The sequence below is a fragment of the Bos indicus x Bos taurus genome, chromosome 20 (assembly GCF_003369695.1).
Source record: "Bos indicus x Bos taurus breed Angus x Brahman F1 hybrid chromosome 20, Bos_hybrid_MaternalHap_v2.0, whole genome shotgun sequence".
Classification (NCBI taxonomy): domain Eukaryota; kingdom Metazoa; phylum Chordata; class Mammalia; order Artiodactyla; family Bovidae; genus Bos; species Bos indicus x Bos taurus.
In genome coordinates this window covers 16774635-16790120 of record NC_040095.1, presented here as the reverse complement: position 1 = coordinate 16790120, position 15486 = coordinate 16774635, and the positions used below count along the sequence as shown (strand labels likewise).

At 37.2% G+C, this 15486-nt stretch overlaps 1 protein-coding gene across 3 annotated transcripts in view; it reads left to right on the top strand.

Moving 5' to 3' along the window:
- The window catches only part of IPO11 (importin 11), a 203399-nt gene that overhangs the window by 32177 nt on the left and 155736 nt on the right, over positions 1 to 15486 (top strand). For all 3 annotated transcript variants that reach the window (XM_027519916.1, XM_027519917.1, XM_027519919.1), the window contains exons 4-6: positions 4247 to 4319; positions 5966 to 6169; positions 14174 to 14306. In XM_027519916.1, the coding sequence (XP_027375717.1) occupies positions 4247 to 4319; positions 5966 to 6169; positions 14174 to 14306 (410 nt within the window). The remainder of the gene's footprint in view (positions 1 to 4246; positions 4320 to 5965; positions 6170 to 14173; positions 14307 to 15486) is intronic.

Sequence of the window (15486 nt, the reverse complement as noted above, 5' to 3'; positions counted from 1 at the left end):
CTTTAGGATTGACTGGTTTGGTCTCCTTACAGTCCAAGGGACTCTCAAGAGCCTTTTCTAGCACCATAATTGAAAAGCATCAATTCTTTGGTGCTCAGCCTTCTTTGTGGTGCAACTTGCACATCCATACACATCTGCTGGGAAAACCATAGCTTTGACTATACAGACCTTTGTTGGCAAAGTAATGTCTCTTCTTTTTAATACGCTGTCTAGGTTTGTTATAGTTTTTCTTCCAAGGAGCAGATGTCTTTTAATTTGCAGTGGTATCATCTGCATATCTGAGATTATTGATTTTTCTCCAAGCAATCTTGGTTCCAACTTGTGATTCATCCAGCCTGGCATTTTGCATGATGTACTCCGAATTTAAGTTAAAGAAGCAGGGTGACAATATACGGCCTTGATGTACTCCTTTTCCCAGTTTTGAACCAGTCCATTGTTCCATGTCCAGTTCTAACTGTTGCTTCTTGAACTGCATACAGATTTCTCAGGAGACACATATACTCTTCTGGTATTCCCATCTCTTTAAGAATTTTCCACAATTTGTTATGATCCACACAGTCAAAGGCTTTAGCATATTCAATGAAGTGGAAATAAATATTTATCTTGAACTCTCTTGCTTTCAGCTTTCGTAGATACTATCAGTTAGTTCTGTAAGCTGTTTTTACCAGTTTGCCCTTCCACTACTCATGTAGCATGAGTGTTGACATTTGCTCCACATTCTCACCATAGTTGGTCTGGTTTGTTTCATTTTAGTCATGCTGGTGTGCTTGAAAATTTTTGCATTTTCCTGATAGACGGTGAGTACTTTTTTCATATACTTACTAGTCTCAAGACAGTTCCAGAAAAACATCTACTTTTGCTCTCCTGACTATGCCAAATTTGACTCTGTGGATCACAACAAACTGGAAAATCCTTAAAGAGATGGGAATACCAGACCACCTTACCTGCCTCATGAGAAACCTATATGCAGGTTGAGAAACAACAGTTAGAACTGGACATGGAACAATGGACTGGTTCTAAATTGGGAAAGGAGTATATCAAGGCTATATACTGTCACTCTGCTTATTTAACTTATATGCAGAGTACAGCATGCGGAATGCTGGATTGGATGAAGCACAGGCTGGAATCAAGATTGCCAGGAGAAATATCAATAACCTCAGATATGCAGATGACACCACCCTTATGGCAGAAAGTGAAGAGGAACTAAAGAGTTTCTTGATGAAGGTGAAAGAGGAGAGTGAAAAAATTGGCTTAAAACTCAACATTCAAAAAACGAAGATCATGGCATCTAGTCCCATCACTTCATGGCAAATAGATGGGGAAACAATGGAAACAGTGACAGACTATTTTCTTGGGTTCCAAGATCACTGCAGATGGTGAGTTTAGCCATGAAATTAAAAGACGCTTGCTCCTTGGAAGGAAACTATGGCAAACCTAGACAGCATATTAAAAAGCAGAGACATTCCTTGGCTGACAAAGGTCCGTCTAGTCAAGGCTATGGTTTTTCCAGTAGTCATGTATGGGTGTGAGAGTTGGACTATAAGGAAAGCTGAGTGCCAAAGAATTGATGCTTTCGAACTATGGTGTTGGAGAAGACTCTTAAGAGTCCCTTGAACTGCCAAGGTGATCAAACCAGTCAATCTTGGAAGTCAGTCCTGAATATTCACTGGAAGGACTGATATTGAAGCTGAAGCTCAAATAGTTTGGCCACCTGATGTGAAGATTCATGGGGTCGCCAAGAGTCGGACATGACTGAGCGACTGATCTGATCTGATCTGATGTGAAGAACTGACTGATTGGAAAAGACCTTGATGCTGGGAAAGATTGAAGCCAGGAGGAGGTTGGGACAACAGAGGATGAGATGGTTGGATGGCATCACCGACTCGATGGACATGAGTTTGAGCAAGCTCCTGGAGTTGGTGATCGACAGGGACACCTGGCGTGCTGCAGTCCATGGGGTCAGAAAGAGTCGAGCTCGACTGAGGGACTAAACTGACTGGACTGGTACTTAGTAGTCATTTGGAGCTTCTCTTTTGTGAAGGACCTGCCATTTGCACATCTAAAAAAATGGAACTATCTTATTGATTTATGAGACTTTATATATATATTTAGGGCTTCCCTGGTGGCTGAGAGGTTATATATTATATATATATATATATATATATATATATATATATATATATGGGTAGAAGTCTTTTGTTGAATATATGTAGTGAAAATATCTTTGCCTGTTTCATGACTTGCTTGTTCACTTTCTTACTGGTATCTTTTGATGAAACTCAGTATTAAGTTCAGTTTAGCTACCTTCTTTTTGTAATTCATTCTTTTGGGATCTGTTTACAAAGTTTTTGCTCAACACAAAGTCATGAAAGTATGTTTTCTGCTAGAAGCTTTGTTTTACTTTTCAGGTTTTGGTGTATGATCTGTCTGTCATTTCTGTGTAAGGTAAAGATGTGAATAGGGCAGCCCATGTCTTTTTTCCCTATCGCATTTCAGTGGCACTTTACACGTAGGGGTCTGCTTTTGGATTTCTCTGCTTTGTCCTGTTGGCCTATTTGTCTGTCATTGGTTTAGGTATTGTACTTTATCAGGCTTAATGTACTTTTAATTACTTTTTTGGATTTAATTTTACTGTCCTTTTTCTAGCTTTTTTAAATAGAAGCTTAGGTAATTTTCTGTTTTTCTTCTATATGCATTTAAAACATTAAGGCTTTTTTTTTTTTATAATCGTGACTTTAGTTCAGTTTCATAAGCCTCAATATGTAGTATTTTCATTACCATTTAGTCAAAAATATTTTAACATTTTGATTTCTTTTGAGACCCATGGGTTATATCATGTAATTTCCAAACATGTGGGACTTTTTTTGTTTTCTGTTAATGATTTCATTCTTTGGACTATGCTGTCTTATTTTATGATCCCAACATATGGTATGTTGGTAAATGCTCTATATGCATTTGTAAAGCATGTATGTTTGCTGTTGTGGCTTGTAATGTTTTATTATATTTATCAGTTAGGTCAAATTTGTTAATTATGTTATTCAAATCCTTTATATTATTACTGATTTTGTGCCACTTTTTCATCAGTTACCAAGAGAAGTACATTCATCTTCAAATATAACTATAGCCTTGGTCTTCATTGTCACATAGCCTTATTTTCAGGTGTCTCTTCTGTGTCTATGTTCAGAATTTTCTCTTCCTATAAATGGCACCGATCATTGGATTAGGGCCTACTCTAATCCAGTATGACCTAATTTTAGCGTGATTGCATCTGCAAAGCCCTTACTTCCAAATAAGGTCACATTCACAGGTATTTGGGGTTAGAACTTGAACATACCTTTTGGTGGGGTGTGAGGCACATTTCAACTCAACAGATGCCTTAAAACATTTTAAAAAATTGTATGCAACTTTTATAGCTGATTTTTGGGGAGTGATTCATTCAATACAAGCTACTTTTATCATAGCCAGAATAGAAAACCTTAAAATGAAGGGTTTAAAATTTAATTTTAAAATAAAACATTCATATAGTTCAGAATAGGTACAGTCTTATACAGTGGATATTTGCCTTCTCTGCCCTTTTGCTGTCTAGTTGCCTTCCTCATTTGCAGACAAAATTGTTAGTGTTATGTTCAGCCTTTTAAGACACGGCTTCTCTAGTTGTGGACTGTAGGCTCTAGAGCACATGGACTCAGTTGTGGACTCTGGCATCTTAGTTCCACCAAGGGTCGAACCCAGGCCCCCTGCTTTGGGAGCACAGAGCCTTATCCACTGGATTACCAGGGAAGTCCCCGAAAGATTTTAAACTACTTGATTTAACAAGTTTTCCATACCAAGCATTCTCTTATTTCTGACCCTCTCTTCCACATAGAATTTTGTAAAGAAGTCAGTGTAAGAGTAGTATTTACTCATAGATTTTTTTTTTTAAGCCAGACATTAAATGTTTTGGTCAGCAGCTGTTTTTATATCAGTAGAAGCAGACATCAGAATATCACGTTCTTTAGTCTAGATTTGTCTCTATTTCCTAATAGTTTTTGCACTATTTTGTGCTTCCTATTTATTCAGCTGTGAAGGAAGTTTGAATTAACCTGATGTGTCAGTATACAAGTAATGGAAATAATTCTGTTTAATTACCCGAACAAGCAGGGACACATTGTTTGAAAGACTTTTTATTGTTAAGATTCTCAGTCATGCTTACCTGCATTCATTATTTTGCGGCGTTCTCTTGCATAATAAACATGTCTTTTTACAGTGCTCTCTCAGAGGAGGAGAAGTCTACCTTGCGTGCAGGGCTAATCACCAACTTCAATGAACCGATAAACCAGGTTAGTGAGAAAATGAGCGCCAACTGTTCTTTTTTTCCCGTGGTTTTTTTGCTTCTTTTCCAAACTAACTTTGGTTCTTTGCTTTAAAAATAAAATTTTATTAAATAATGGTCATTTGTGATGTGTATATACACTTCTCTGATGGTTTTTAAATTTTGAGATCCAATTCTAGCTGTGAAGAATTTTGATTAGATTTGGCTCTTACTGATTTAAAACTCAGAATCATTTGAAGATACACCTGTATATTTTTTAACTTCTCAGTTTTTGAGCCAATATTGAAAGTATCTCTCTACATATTCTGATTTTTTTTTAAAGATTTGTTTTGTTTTTTATTTTTGGCTGTGCTAGGTCTTCTTTGCAGTGCGCAGGCTTCTCAATGAAGTGGCTTCTCTTGTTGCAGAGCCCGGGCTTTAGGCATGCAGGACTCAGTAGTTGTGGCTCGTGAGCTCTAGAGCACTGGCTCAGAATTTGTGGTGCGTGGACTTAGTTGCTCCATGGCATGTGGCCTCTTCCCGGGCCAGGAATCGAACCCATTTCCCCTGTGTTAGCAGGCAGATTCCCCACCACTAGGCTACCAGGGAATCCCAGACTTCTGATTTTTGTCTGTTTCCTTCATCACATTTTCACTTCTTACTACTCTGTGGGGGATAGATAGTGGATTATATAGTTTTATTTTTTCTTTCCCTTTTAGTGAGATTTTTCTTTTAAGAATAAAATAAGTTTGCTTATGATACAAAAATTCTATTTTCTAAGTTACTGTTTCTTACATTTGATTCTTTTGATTTGACTATTAAAGCACATTGTATTAGGAGGTGTATCCAGTGTAGTTTTATCTAAACCTACTTATATGATCCGAGTTCTATTTTTTTTTTTGCAGTTTCTCAGCTAAGGAGATTTGATGGAAGTTGGAGAGGAACAGAGTTACTCTCTGTGGGGAAGGAGGTGGTCGTCATGGAGGGGCTTGGGTGATTGAGGGTGAACCATTGCTTAGATGTTCTGTCAACCAGTATTTGGGAAACTCTGATCTGAACAAATATCACTATGTGAATACCTAATACTGATATTCATTTCCACTCTTAGATCAGTGGCTCTCAAAGTTTACATCCTTAGAACTTCCTTATACTGCTGAAATAAAACATGGAAGAGTTATATATGTTGATGTTTATTGTATTAGAAATTAAAATTGATAAACCTAAAATATATTGTTTATTAATATGGACTGAATTTTAAAAAGTGAACGGTAGCTATTTCCCCAAACAATAAGTATTTAATGAAGAGAGTAACATTGTTCTGCATTTTTGCATATCTTTTTACTGTCTGACTACTTAAAAAATGTCTAGAATTTCAAATATATCTAGTATTTAACTAAGTTGTGATGTTATTTTAGAAGTTATATGATGAAAATCTAGCTCCACAATGGTATATTACTGGGAAAGGACAGACCTCACAGAAAAGATCCTAGGCCCCCCAGGGTTCCATAGACCACACGTTGAGAGCTACTGTCTTAAACATTTGTTCAGTGAAATCTTACTTATTTTTGTTAAATGTATGAGTAACTAAAAAGGGAATTTTCAGCTGTGAACATATTCCTTACCTTTTGCTTTAATTTCATGTTTATTTCTGAAAGTTAATTTTTTTCCCTTTAGATTGCAACTCAGATTGCAGTGCTGATTGCAAAAGTTGCTCGATTGGATTGTCCTCGACAGTGGCCTGAACTGATTCCCACTCTTATAGAATCTGTGAAAGTCCAAGATGATCTTCGACAACACAGAGCATTACTTACCTTCTATCATGTTACCAAGACTCTGGCGTCTAAACGACTGTCTGCTGATAGAAAACTGTTTTATGATGTAAGTGACTTAATGGAATTAAATTTGATAATGAAAACTGTGCTATTTGTATTGAAATCATAATGAAAACTGTGCTACTTGTATTAAAATGTAATTTTACCTCTAGATATCTTACTGATGGATTATTAATTCTTTCTAATTGACCTCAAAAGGGTCATATTAATAGGTAACATCTGAAAGGTTTTAAGCTGGATTGTGATATGACCAGTAAGGTCACTTAGTTGCCAATGAGGGGGGTTAATTGGTGGAGAACAGTCTGAAGGCAGAAAGACTGGTTTGAGGCTACTGAAGTTGTGTTCAGATGCAATGATAAAGCTCTCAAAGGAAGAAGTGATAAAGAGAACATTTAGGAGCATATAGAGGTGAGATTTAGAAAGTTAAAATTGACATGCCTGGGTAATTGGTGGATATAGGAAGCAGTCTGACACAATTGGTGATGTCTTTCGGTGTTTTAGTTCTATTCATTGAAAAAACTCTTTCTTCCCTTCATTCAGTTGCTTTGGTGTTTTTGTATTTCATTGTTTTGAACTACTGGAACAGCGATTTTCATATTTTTCAGCATAACATTTTAAACTGTACCAGATAACAATGGGAGTCTCCAGGTTTTGTTTTTGGCTACACTGTGGCTTGTGGGATTTTAGTTTCTTACTCAGGGATTGAACGTGGGTCCTTGGCAGTGAGAGCATGGAGTCCTAACCACTGGACCAACAGGAATTCCCTCCAAGTATTTTTAACAGTGTTCTTGCTTACCTTTGGAATCCTTGCTTTGAGGATATGGCTTAGGAATTTGAATTTTTAATAGGCTCCCCAGGTTATTCTTAAGACACCAAAGTTTAAACCAGAACCATATTATGTCCTCTTTACTTTTAACCCAGTAGGTGTAAATAGCTAATTTTCTGTTTATCTGAGGATACTGAGTGTAAAAGAAATTCTTCTTGTTAAAGGTTGCCTTTTAAATCCTTGTCACTTTTACTTGATGTCTAATAAGGACTAAAGAAATGGACATTTTATCTTTTCAAGTCTTTCTGTGAATTTCTTGTTGACTTTTCTCACTTTTATTCCCATCTTAGTCCCCTTCACTTTTATGTAGAAGTTTTAATGTGTGTAAGATTCTGGGTTACAATTACTCTTTATTGAAGGGTCCCCTTCTATAGAAGTCTTACTTCTTGGTTTGGCTTTTTCAAGTTATACTCTCCTAATGTATTGCCTTGGTTTTCAGATACAATGTGTATTTAGCCTACTCTGTCTCTACAAAGTATATCTAAATTAGCCTTATTTTGTATAGCTTGTTTGGGTTAGCTTCCTGTCCACTTCAACTTTCTTGCTTGGTTTTCTTGTAGTGTGAGGCTCTTTCCTCTCCGTATAGAATGAAATATAGGTCTGCCTAGCATCTTGTACTTACATCCAGCATAGTATTTATTGCATTGTACATTACATTACAATTACATTTTAATTGTTGATTCACCGTTTCTGAGATCCACCACACTGAATTTTATGAGGGAGTACTGTAGCTCTTATTGTTACAGTTATTATTATAGTCCTACTGTCTAGCCCAGAAGAATGTACATGAGTGGATGGTGCCCAATACCTGTTAAATGAATAAACAGTAGAGGAAGAGATTTGTTCTTAAATACATTCTAGATTTCAAAATGGTATGATATAGAACTTCAAAAAGCAGGAGTTGGGGAGTATATACAAAACTCAAGATACCTGGAAAAAGTAATTGAGCTTAGCACCGTTTATTTTTGAATGGAGTAGCTGAACCTGGAAACATGGAACACAGCAGGGAATAGGATGGAAATCTTGTCTGATGGGGTTGGGGAACAAGAAGTGTAGTTTATTAAAGGTAGCATATGTAGGAAGATATTATGATAAAGAGCAAGTTTGCTAGTTAAACAGCCCAATTATTTTGGTAATCTGAAGTGTGGGAAAATCTTTTTAATAATGTGGTTACTTTAATGCTAAGATGGTCCTTATGTACTAAATTAGTTTCCCACATAAAGAAGTGTAAGGTCATAGTTGAGCTACTTGATATGACAAAATAGTTCATGGTACATTTAATCCCTACTGTTTCACCTGTCCCAGCAATTTTTTTTCCCAGCGTGTTTTCCTTCCACCTTAAAATAAATTAAGTTCTTTTCATGGGTGACAGATAATCAAATCAACAGTAGTAGCTGTTTGCAGTAATGAAATTGAGCTTGATTTGACACAAAGGGGATTCATTTTCTAGAAAATTACATGCTTTTCATACAAACATGAATATAAAAAAGTTGACATTAAGTACAGTTAAAATCTAAATTTAGTCTATGAAAGCCAGGAAATTTAGGTCACAGATAGTAATTCTAATATAATTGTAAATGTATTAACCAAATAATATCTTATAGATGTGGTGTGTAACCCACAAAGGTACCTGCTATGGTAAGTGAAGTAATCCAAATCTAAAAAAAAATGAAGAAAAAATTTTTTGAAAGCAAGTGTATTTCACTTGTGTTTAGCAATATGGGTTAACAATTATGAGAAGACCTGGCTCCTAGTCAAGAATGTTTCTTTGTACTGAGCAGTTTTGGAATTTTGAGCAAGGTATTTGTACTTTATGATTCTTTAAATTTGTCTTTTAATTATAAAGTTGTGTGATTCTGTGAATTTATAATTTTTATTATTCTGAGTAAATCTTTATAAACACCATTAAAGTTTGAGATGGACATTTTAGTTTAGTTTTAGTGTAATTTAAATATTGATTTTGTGTTTTTAATTGCTTTTTTCCTAGAAGCCAAGACCTTTGTACATTTAGTTTTATTTTTTCTTTTTCACTATTTTCTTAGCAGTTAAGTTCTTAACCTACTGACTTTATCACATACTTTGCTGTTCAATTTTGGCATATAACCAGTGAAATGGTTTTCTTACTTAAGGACATTTCAAATGAACTCTAGTTGTGAAAACAATTCAATAGCCTCCATATATTTTTCACTCATATTTACCAGTTCTTAAGGTGTTGCCACATTTACTTTTCCTCTTGAAGCAAATCTTGATATGTCATTTTACCCAATACTATTTAGAGTATGAATCTCAAAAAAGGACATATTCCATAACCAGTTTTTATTTTTAATTTTTTAAGTTTGGATATTAGGAATTAATCTTAAATTCTTACTTCCCCTCGAGAGTGAGTCAACAGATTGCCTACTGAGGTATGTATGATACTGAAGAACATGAAAGACACAACTAGTCATCTACTGACATGGGAAAAATCATAAGACACAAATCTCCAAAGGTCATTTAGTAACTTTTTAAAATCTGCCATACTGTATTACATTGTTGTTATAGTCAAAGCTAAAATTCAGCAAAAATTAAAAAGCTGAAGGATTTATGATGAATAATGTTCCCACTAATAGCATATATATTTGCATGATGAGGATAAGAGAAAACTGTGCAGCGAGATGAAGTCAGATTACGATACTACTGAATAGTCTTCCTGATGAGTGTTTTATGAATAAACTAACCAAAGAGATCCACATAGCTACTTTGGGATGGGCTGATTGGCATAAGATAGCTAACTCAGCCTCATAAAAGAAATTTTCATCCTTATTCCTTATAAATTTATAATTTCATGTTTGGTTCTGTGGGAAAGTTCTCAAATAGTTAAAGTTTTGAGTGTTAAATTTGAGAATGCCAAGGTGCCACTTATACTGTATAGCTCACACCTTCGGGAAATTTACAGAATAGTGAAATTTATTTAAAATGTAAATGTGTGTTTATAAGCAAATCATTAAGTAGGTTAAATTCATCATTTTCAGTTTTGGGTGATTCTAAATGCTGTTTCTAAGTCTTGTCTCTTGCTTTGCCTAATTTCAGATTGCCTTTTAAACACATTGTTTAAAGAATGACTCCTACGATCCATAGAGTCATTTCTGCTATGAACCTGTGTGGGGATTTGAGAGAGAGAGAGAGAGAGTGTGTGTGTGTGTGTGTATCTCTGTGTGTGTGTGTGTGTGTCTGTGTCTAGGCTTAGATAAATATGAGGGAAAGAGGAAACTTTTGGTGGAAGCTTTAATCAAGGAAAGACTCAAGATGACTAGCTTGATCAAAAAAAAAAGAATTATGCACTAAACAGAACAGGAGATTTTGAGTAAAGTATAGTTTATCCTTTCTGTTTGATTCACAAGGACTCTTGTCTGGGTCCTAGGAAGATCAGACCAGATCAGTCGCTCAGTCGTGTCCGACTCTTTGCGACCCCATGAATCGCAGCACGCCAGGCCTCCCTGTCCATCACCAACTCCCGGAGTTCACTGAGACTCACGTCCATCAAGTCAGTGATGCCATCCAGCCATCTCATCCTCTGTCGTCCCCTTCTCCTCCTGCCCCCAATCCCTCCCAGCATCAGAGTCTTTTCCAATGAGTCAACTCTTCGCATGAGGTGGCCAAAGTACTGGAGTTTCAGCTTTAGCATCATTCCTTGCAAAGAAATCCCAGGGCTGATCTCCTTCAGAATGGACTGGTTGGATCTCCTTGCAGTCCAAGGGACTCTCAAGAGTCTTCTCCAACACCGCAGTTCAAAAGAATCAATTCTTCAGTGTTCAGCCTTCTTCACAGTCCAACTCTCACATCCATACATGACCACAGGAAAAACCATAGCCTTGACTAGATGAACCTTTGTTGGCAAAGTAATGTCTCTGCTTTTGAATATGCTGTCTAGGTTGGTCATAACTTTCCTTCCAAGGAGTAAGCATCTTTTCTTTTCATGGCTGCAGTCACCATCTGCAGGTCTAGGAAAGGGGACTCTTAAAGCATTGCTGAGTTATACTTTGTTTTTTACCCATCTCTGTATCCATCTGACAAATATGTGAGTTGCTACTCTGCTAGTCACTATTGGAGAAGGCGATGGCACCCCACTCCAGTACTCTTGCCTGGAAAATCCCATGGACGGAGGAGCCTGGTGGGCTGCAGTCCATGGGGTCGCGAAGAGTCAGACACGACTGAGCGACTTCACTTTCACTTTGCACTTTCATGCACTGGAGAAGGAAATGGCAACTCACTCCAGTGTACTTGCCTGGAGAATCCCAGGGACGGAGGAGCCTGGTGGGCTGCCGTCTATGGGGCTGCACAGAGTCGGACATGACTGAAGCGACTTAGCAGCAGCAGCAGCAGCAGTAGCAGTAGTCACTCCATTGGATGCCTGAGCTGCAGCTGTGAGCAAAGGTAGGATCACAAATAGAGAGGAGGGTGTTTTCACCTCCTCCTCCCTCACGTTGAGTTCATACTCTGTATACCTGAGAGCATTGTCTAGGCATCAGTAACTAAGGACAGCCTTATGGCTGTTACTAAGTTTAGAGGTCTTGAGGAATCTTGGAGCTGGGTCAGGTAACTTGTGTTGAGTAGGCAGGCACTGATTGGTTGGCCTAGACCTGCCTTTTCGGGGAGCGCTGAGCCCAGAACCTATTTCTAAGTTTTGGTTTGCTGCCTTGGGACTTAGCATGAGTGACTTCATCTTGGGCCTAATCTGGTTACCTTAGCATACGTAATCATTTAACTTTTATCATATAATATGCATAAAAATGGTAATTTAATATGATTTAATGTTGTTCAGTTGCTCAATTGTGTCCAACTCTGTGACCCTATGGACTGCAGCACACCAGGCTTCTCTGTACCTCACCATCTCCCAGAGCTTGCTCAAACTCAGGTCCATTGAGTCAGTGATGCCATCCGGCCATTTCGTCCTGTTGAGATGATATAATATAATTAAATATTTGTAGCCAATTTTCTACATTTAAAAAAATACATTATTACAATTGGTTTGTTTGAGCCAGAAAAATGAGTATGGTTGATACATCACATTTGGTCATGTTTCTTAAGTGTCTTTAAAGTTAGAATAGCATTCATTCTTTGTGTGTGTGTGTGTGTGTGTGTGTGTACGTGTGCACATCATTGACATGTTGTTAATTATCTTGTTGAGTAGAGTTAGGTTAAGCAAGTTTTGAGAGTTCCAGTTTGTGGCTAATTTTTATTGCCCCGCTATTAGTTACAAATTACAAGACTTTGATTTAAACATTTTTTGGTGCTCATTTTTTTTAGGGGAAAATTGGTCCTGAAGCTAAAAAGTTTAAGAATATCTAAAGTACTAAAATAAAATTTGCTATATTGGTTTGTTTTTGATACTAAAGGAATCAAGTCTGTGTGTTTCTCAGACTTAAGAAGCTACTAAGTAAGCAGTCAGTGGGTGGCACTGTTCCTTCTGGTTTAGAAAAAGAAAAATACAAGTATTTGGGATTTTCATGGACCAATACCTAAAATGTTTTATTAAATAGCTTATTTTTTTTATTGTCTAACTGAATATTTCCTACCCCTCTATATTTTCTTGGAGAAAATGTAGAAATATTTTAATCCCTTCTACTTGTCCTCTATTATTTTCTCTTTTCCAGATAAGCCTTCTGTGAGCATTTATCAGCTTGTATTTTCTGGAGCAGATAGAAGCCTGTGAAAGACTTGTGTTTACAAGATAGTTAATAGTATTCCTTCCCAAATTCTTGTGGTTTCTTCCTTCTTTGTCTTTCCACCTCCTTTTACCCTTGGGCTGAGAGCATAGTGCTATATTGCTTCTTCATTCTAATCATCCCTGTTTGTGCAGAGCCTTTTTGTAGACTAGCTAAAAAGAATTAGGAATTGGGACTGTAACAGCTGACTAATGCTTAAAGTAGGTGCTTAGCTCCAGAACTGGAACCTGAAACAAAGGAGAATATTACAGTTTTTTCATACTACTATTTCTTTCTTGATTTCTGTCACAAATGCTGTGTGCCTTCACACTAAAAACAGTGACTGAAGCAATAGGGGTTGGATGACTCCAGTTCAAGCTGTGGGATGCCGCTTTGCTGAGAAGCCAATTCTAGACTGTAACTAAGTGGTTTTATATCTGCAGTTCTGTTCTGGGGGAGATTCTAGGGGTGGGATAGGATACCTTATACCTTATCAGAACCCAGGAAACCATGAGAAACTAACAGAGGAAATAGGGGGGGTTGAGTAGAGATGGTGTTCTACCAGTTGCTTATAAGCCTTTCATCCTCTTGTGTTCCAGGAGGGTTACAGGGTGTTCTGCCCGTACTCATTAGCTGAGGTTTAAGCCTTTGCCTGTGTAGATAGGTGCAAAGTTACAAGGGGTATGGTGAAGGTGTTTTTCTGTATCTGGAAGCCTAGGCCTTTAAAATTACTGCATTAAAATAATAGAAGTGGAATTTGACTTTATCATAGAAATGTCATATTTACAGGATTGCATTTCTGACTGGTTTCTGATGCCTGATCTTATTATAAGTAGTTTCATTAGTTGAAATGACGTATCTCAAATAAGAAAAAATCATTCTGAAGTGTGCTAATGATCACTAGTCAGTTGCACTTTCACTAAATTTTTATTTAAAGCAAATGGCCATGTAGGCTGAGGTGGATTGCTCTTAGACTTTCTGGAAAAAACTTGAAAATACCACTGGAGTGTGGTTCTCATTTTGAGTCAGGATTTCAAATACTGGTACATATTAATATGTTCTTGGCTTTAAATACTCCAAACCTGGTGGGTAGAATTGGCAGAATGCAGAAATTTAACTCCTTTGTATTTCTTAGTGTATTGATTTATCTGGTAAACTCAGTGATAGTCCGTAAGTCAAGTGTTTTTAAAGCCAAGTGTTACAACTGTTAATAATAGTGGAAGAAAATAAAAGAGTAAAGATTGGAAATATAAAACTGCAGTGCAGGCATTAGGCTAAGTAATATTTCAAGAAACTAATAGCATTTGCAGGGGGTGGCGTGTTTATGTATGTGTGTTTATAATGGCAGCAGTGTAAACCACTTCCTGCTGGGCATTGTGACTAAAAAATCAGACGTGTGCGTTGTGACTAAAAAAGTTAGACGTGTTGCTATAAGTGATTCTTGACTTTTGAATTTTGTTGAAAATGTATTACTATGTAGGTCTAATGATTAGTGGAATCTGTAATAATATTGTGAACAAATTTGTTGATATCTTTGCAGTTAGCTTCTGGAATTTATAGTTTTGCCTGCTCTCTGTGGAATCACCACACAGACACATTCCTTCAACAAGTTTCTTCTGGCAATGAAGCTGCAGTTCTAAGTTCACTTGAACGAACTCTACTATCCTTGAAAGGTACTATTAAGCTTGACATGTTTATTTTTGAAACAGCATACCTCAGAATAGTGGCCAAACAGTTCCTCTCTATAGATTTTCTGTTTCCAGTTGCACTAGTAGAAGAATAAAGGGTTAATATTTCCCTCAGAGACAAGGGCTCTTGTGTTTTTCTTTTGTAAGAGTAGCTCTTCTACTTTGTCTAATCCATGAGAGTACACAGGGTTCAAATGGTTAGTTTTAAGTTACACTCACATTACTGGCCATGGTTCTGAATACATACCTTTCAAACACTCGCACTTCTTTTTTGCTTCATTTTTCATTCTGGGCTACTGCCATTCATGCCAACTTTCGTAAACTTCTGTCCTCAAGGCTTAGTTGAGCTCTGTCTCCCAGCTTTCTTTCCTGAGAACTCATCTTTCTCGTTTGTACTTAGATTTTAGAAACTGCTTGTTGGGGTGCTTTGTTGGCCTGTGTTTTCTGATGCTTTGCTTATGGGCATCCCCCTCGCATATATCTCTTTCACTTCCTTGAGCTGAGCTTATCTTTGTGCATGTATTCTAAGGTTCCTTTCCTTTCTAACATTCACCATCATTTCATTCTTTGTCTTCCTTCTGCTCTGGTTGCTTGAGGCTCTTTTGTGTTCCTTAGTTTAAACTCAAGCGGCCTTTATTTTTCTTACTATGGCTCATTTTGCATTCTCTGCTTTATTTGTAAGCTCTTTTGTCATACTCACCCTGGTACCTTACAGGGGCATTGCTTTAGTGCCTCACTTGTGTTAAGCAGACAGTGGACGCACAAACCCCAAGCTGTCAACACATTTTGATGTGGACAGACGTGAAATCATTTTAAAGGACTGTTGATATGTAAAATCCAATCCATTGTACAGGTGGTTTTACAAGTGAATGAGATGGTTTTGTCAAAACCAGGGAGGAAACAATTAAAAAGCCTTAGAAATGTTAACTCAGAATTAGAGAAATTGATATATAAGATTAGATACACAAGTGAAAGTGAAAGTCGCTCAGTCATGTGCGACTCTTTGTGACCCCATGCAGTCCATGGAATTCTCCCGGCCAGAATACTGGAGTGGGTAGCCTTTCCCTTCTCCAGGGGATCTTTCCAACCCAGGGATTGAACCCAGGTCTCCCGTGTTGCAGGCAGATTCTTTACCAGCTGAGCCACAAGAGAACTCCAAAGATAC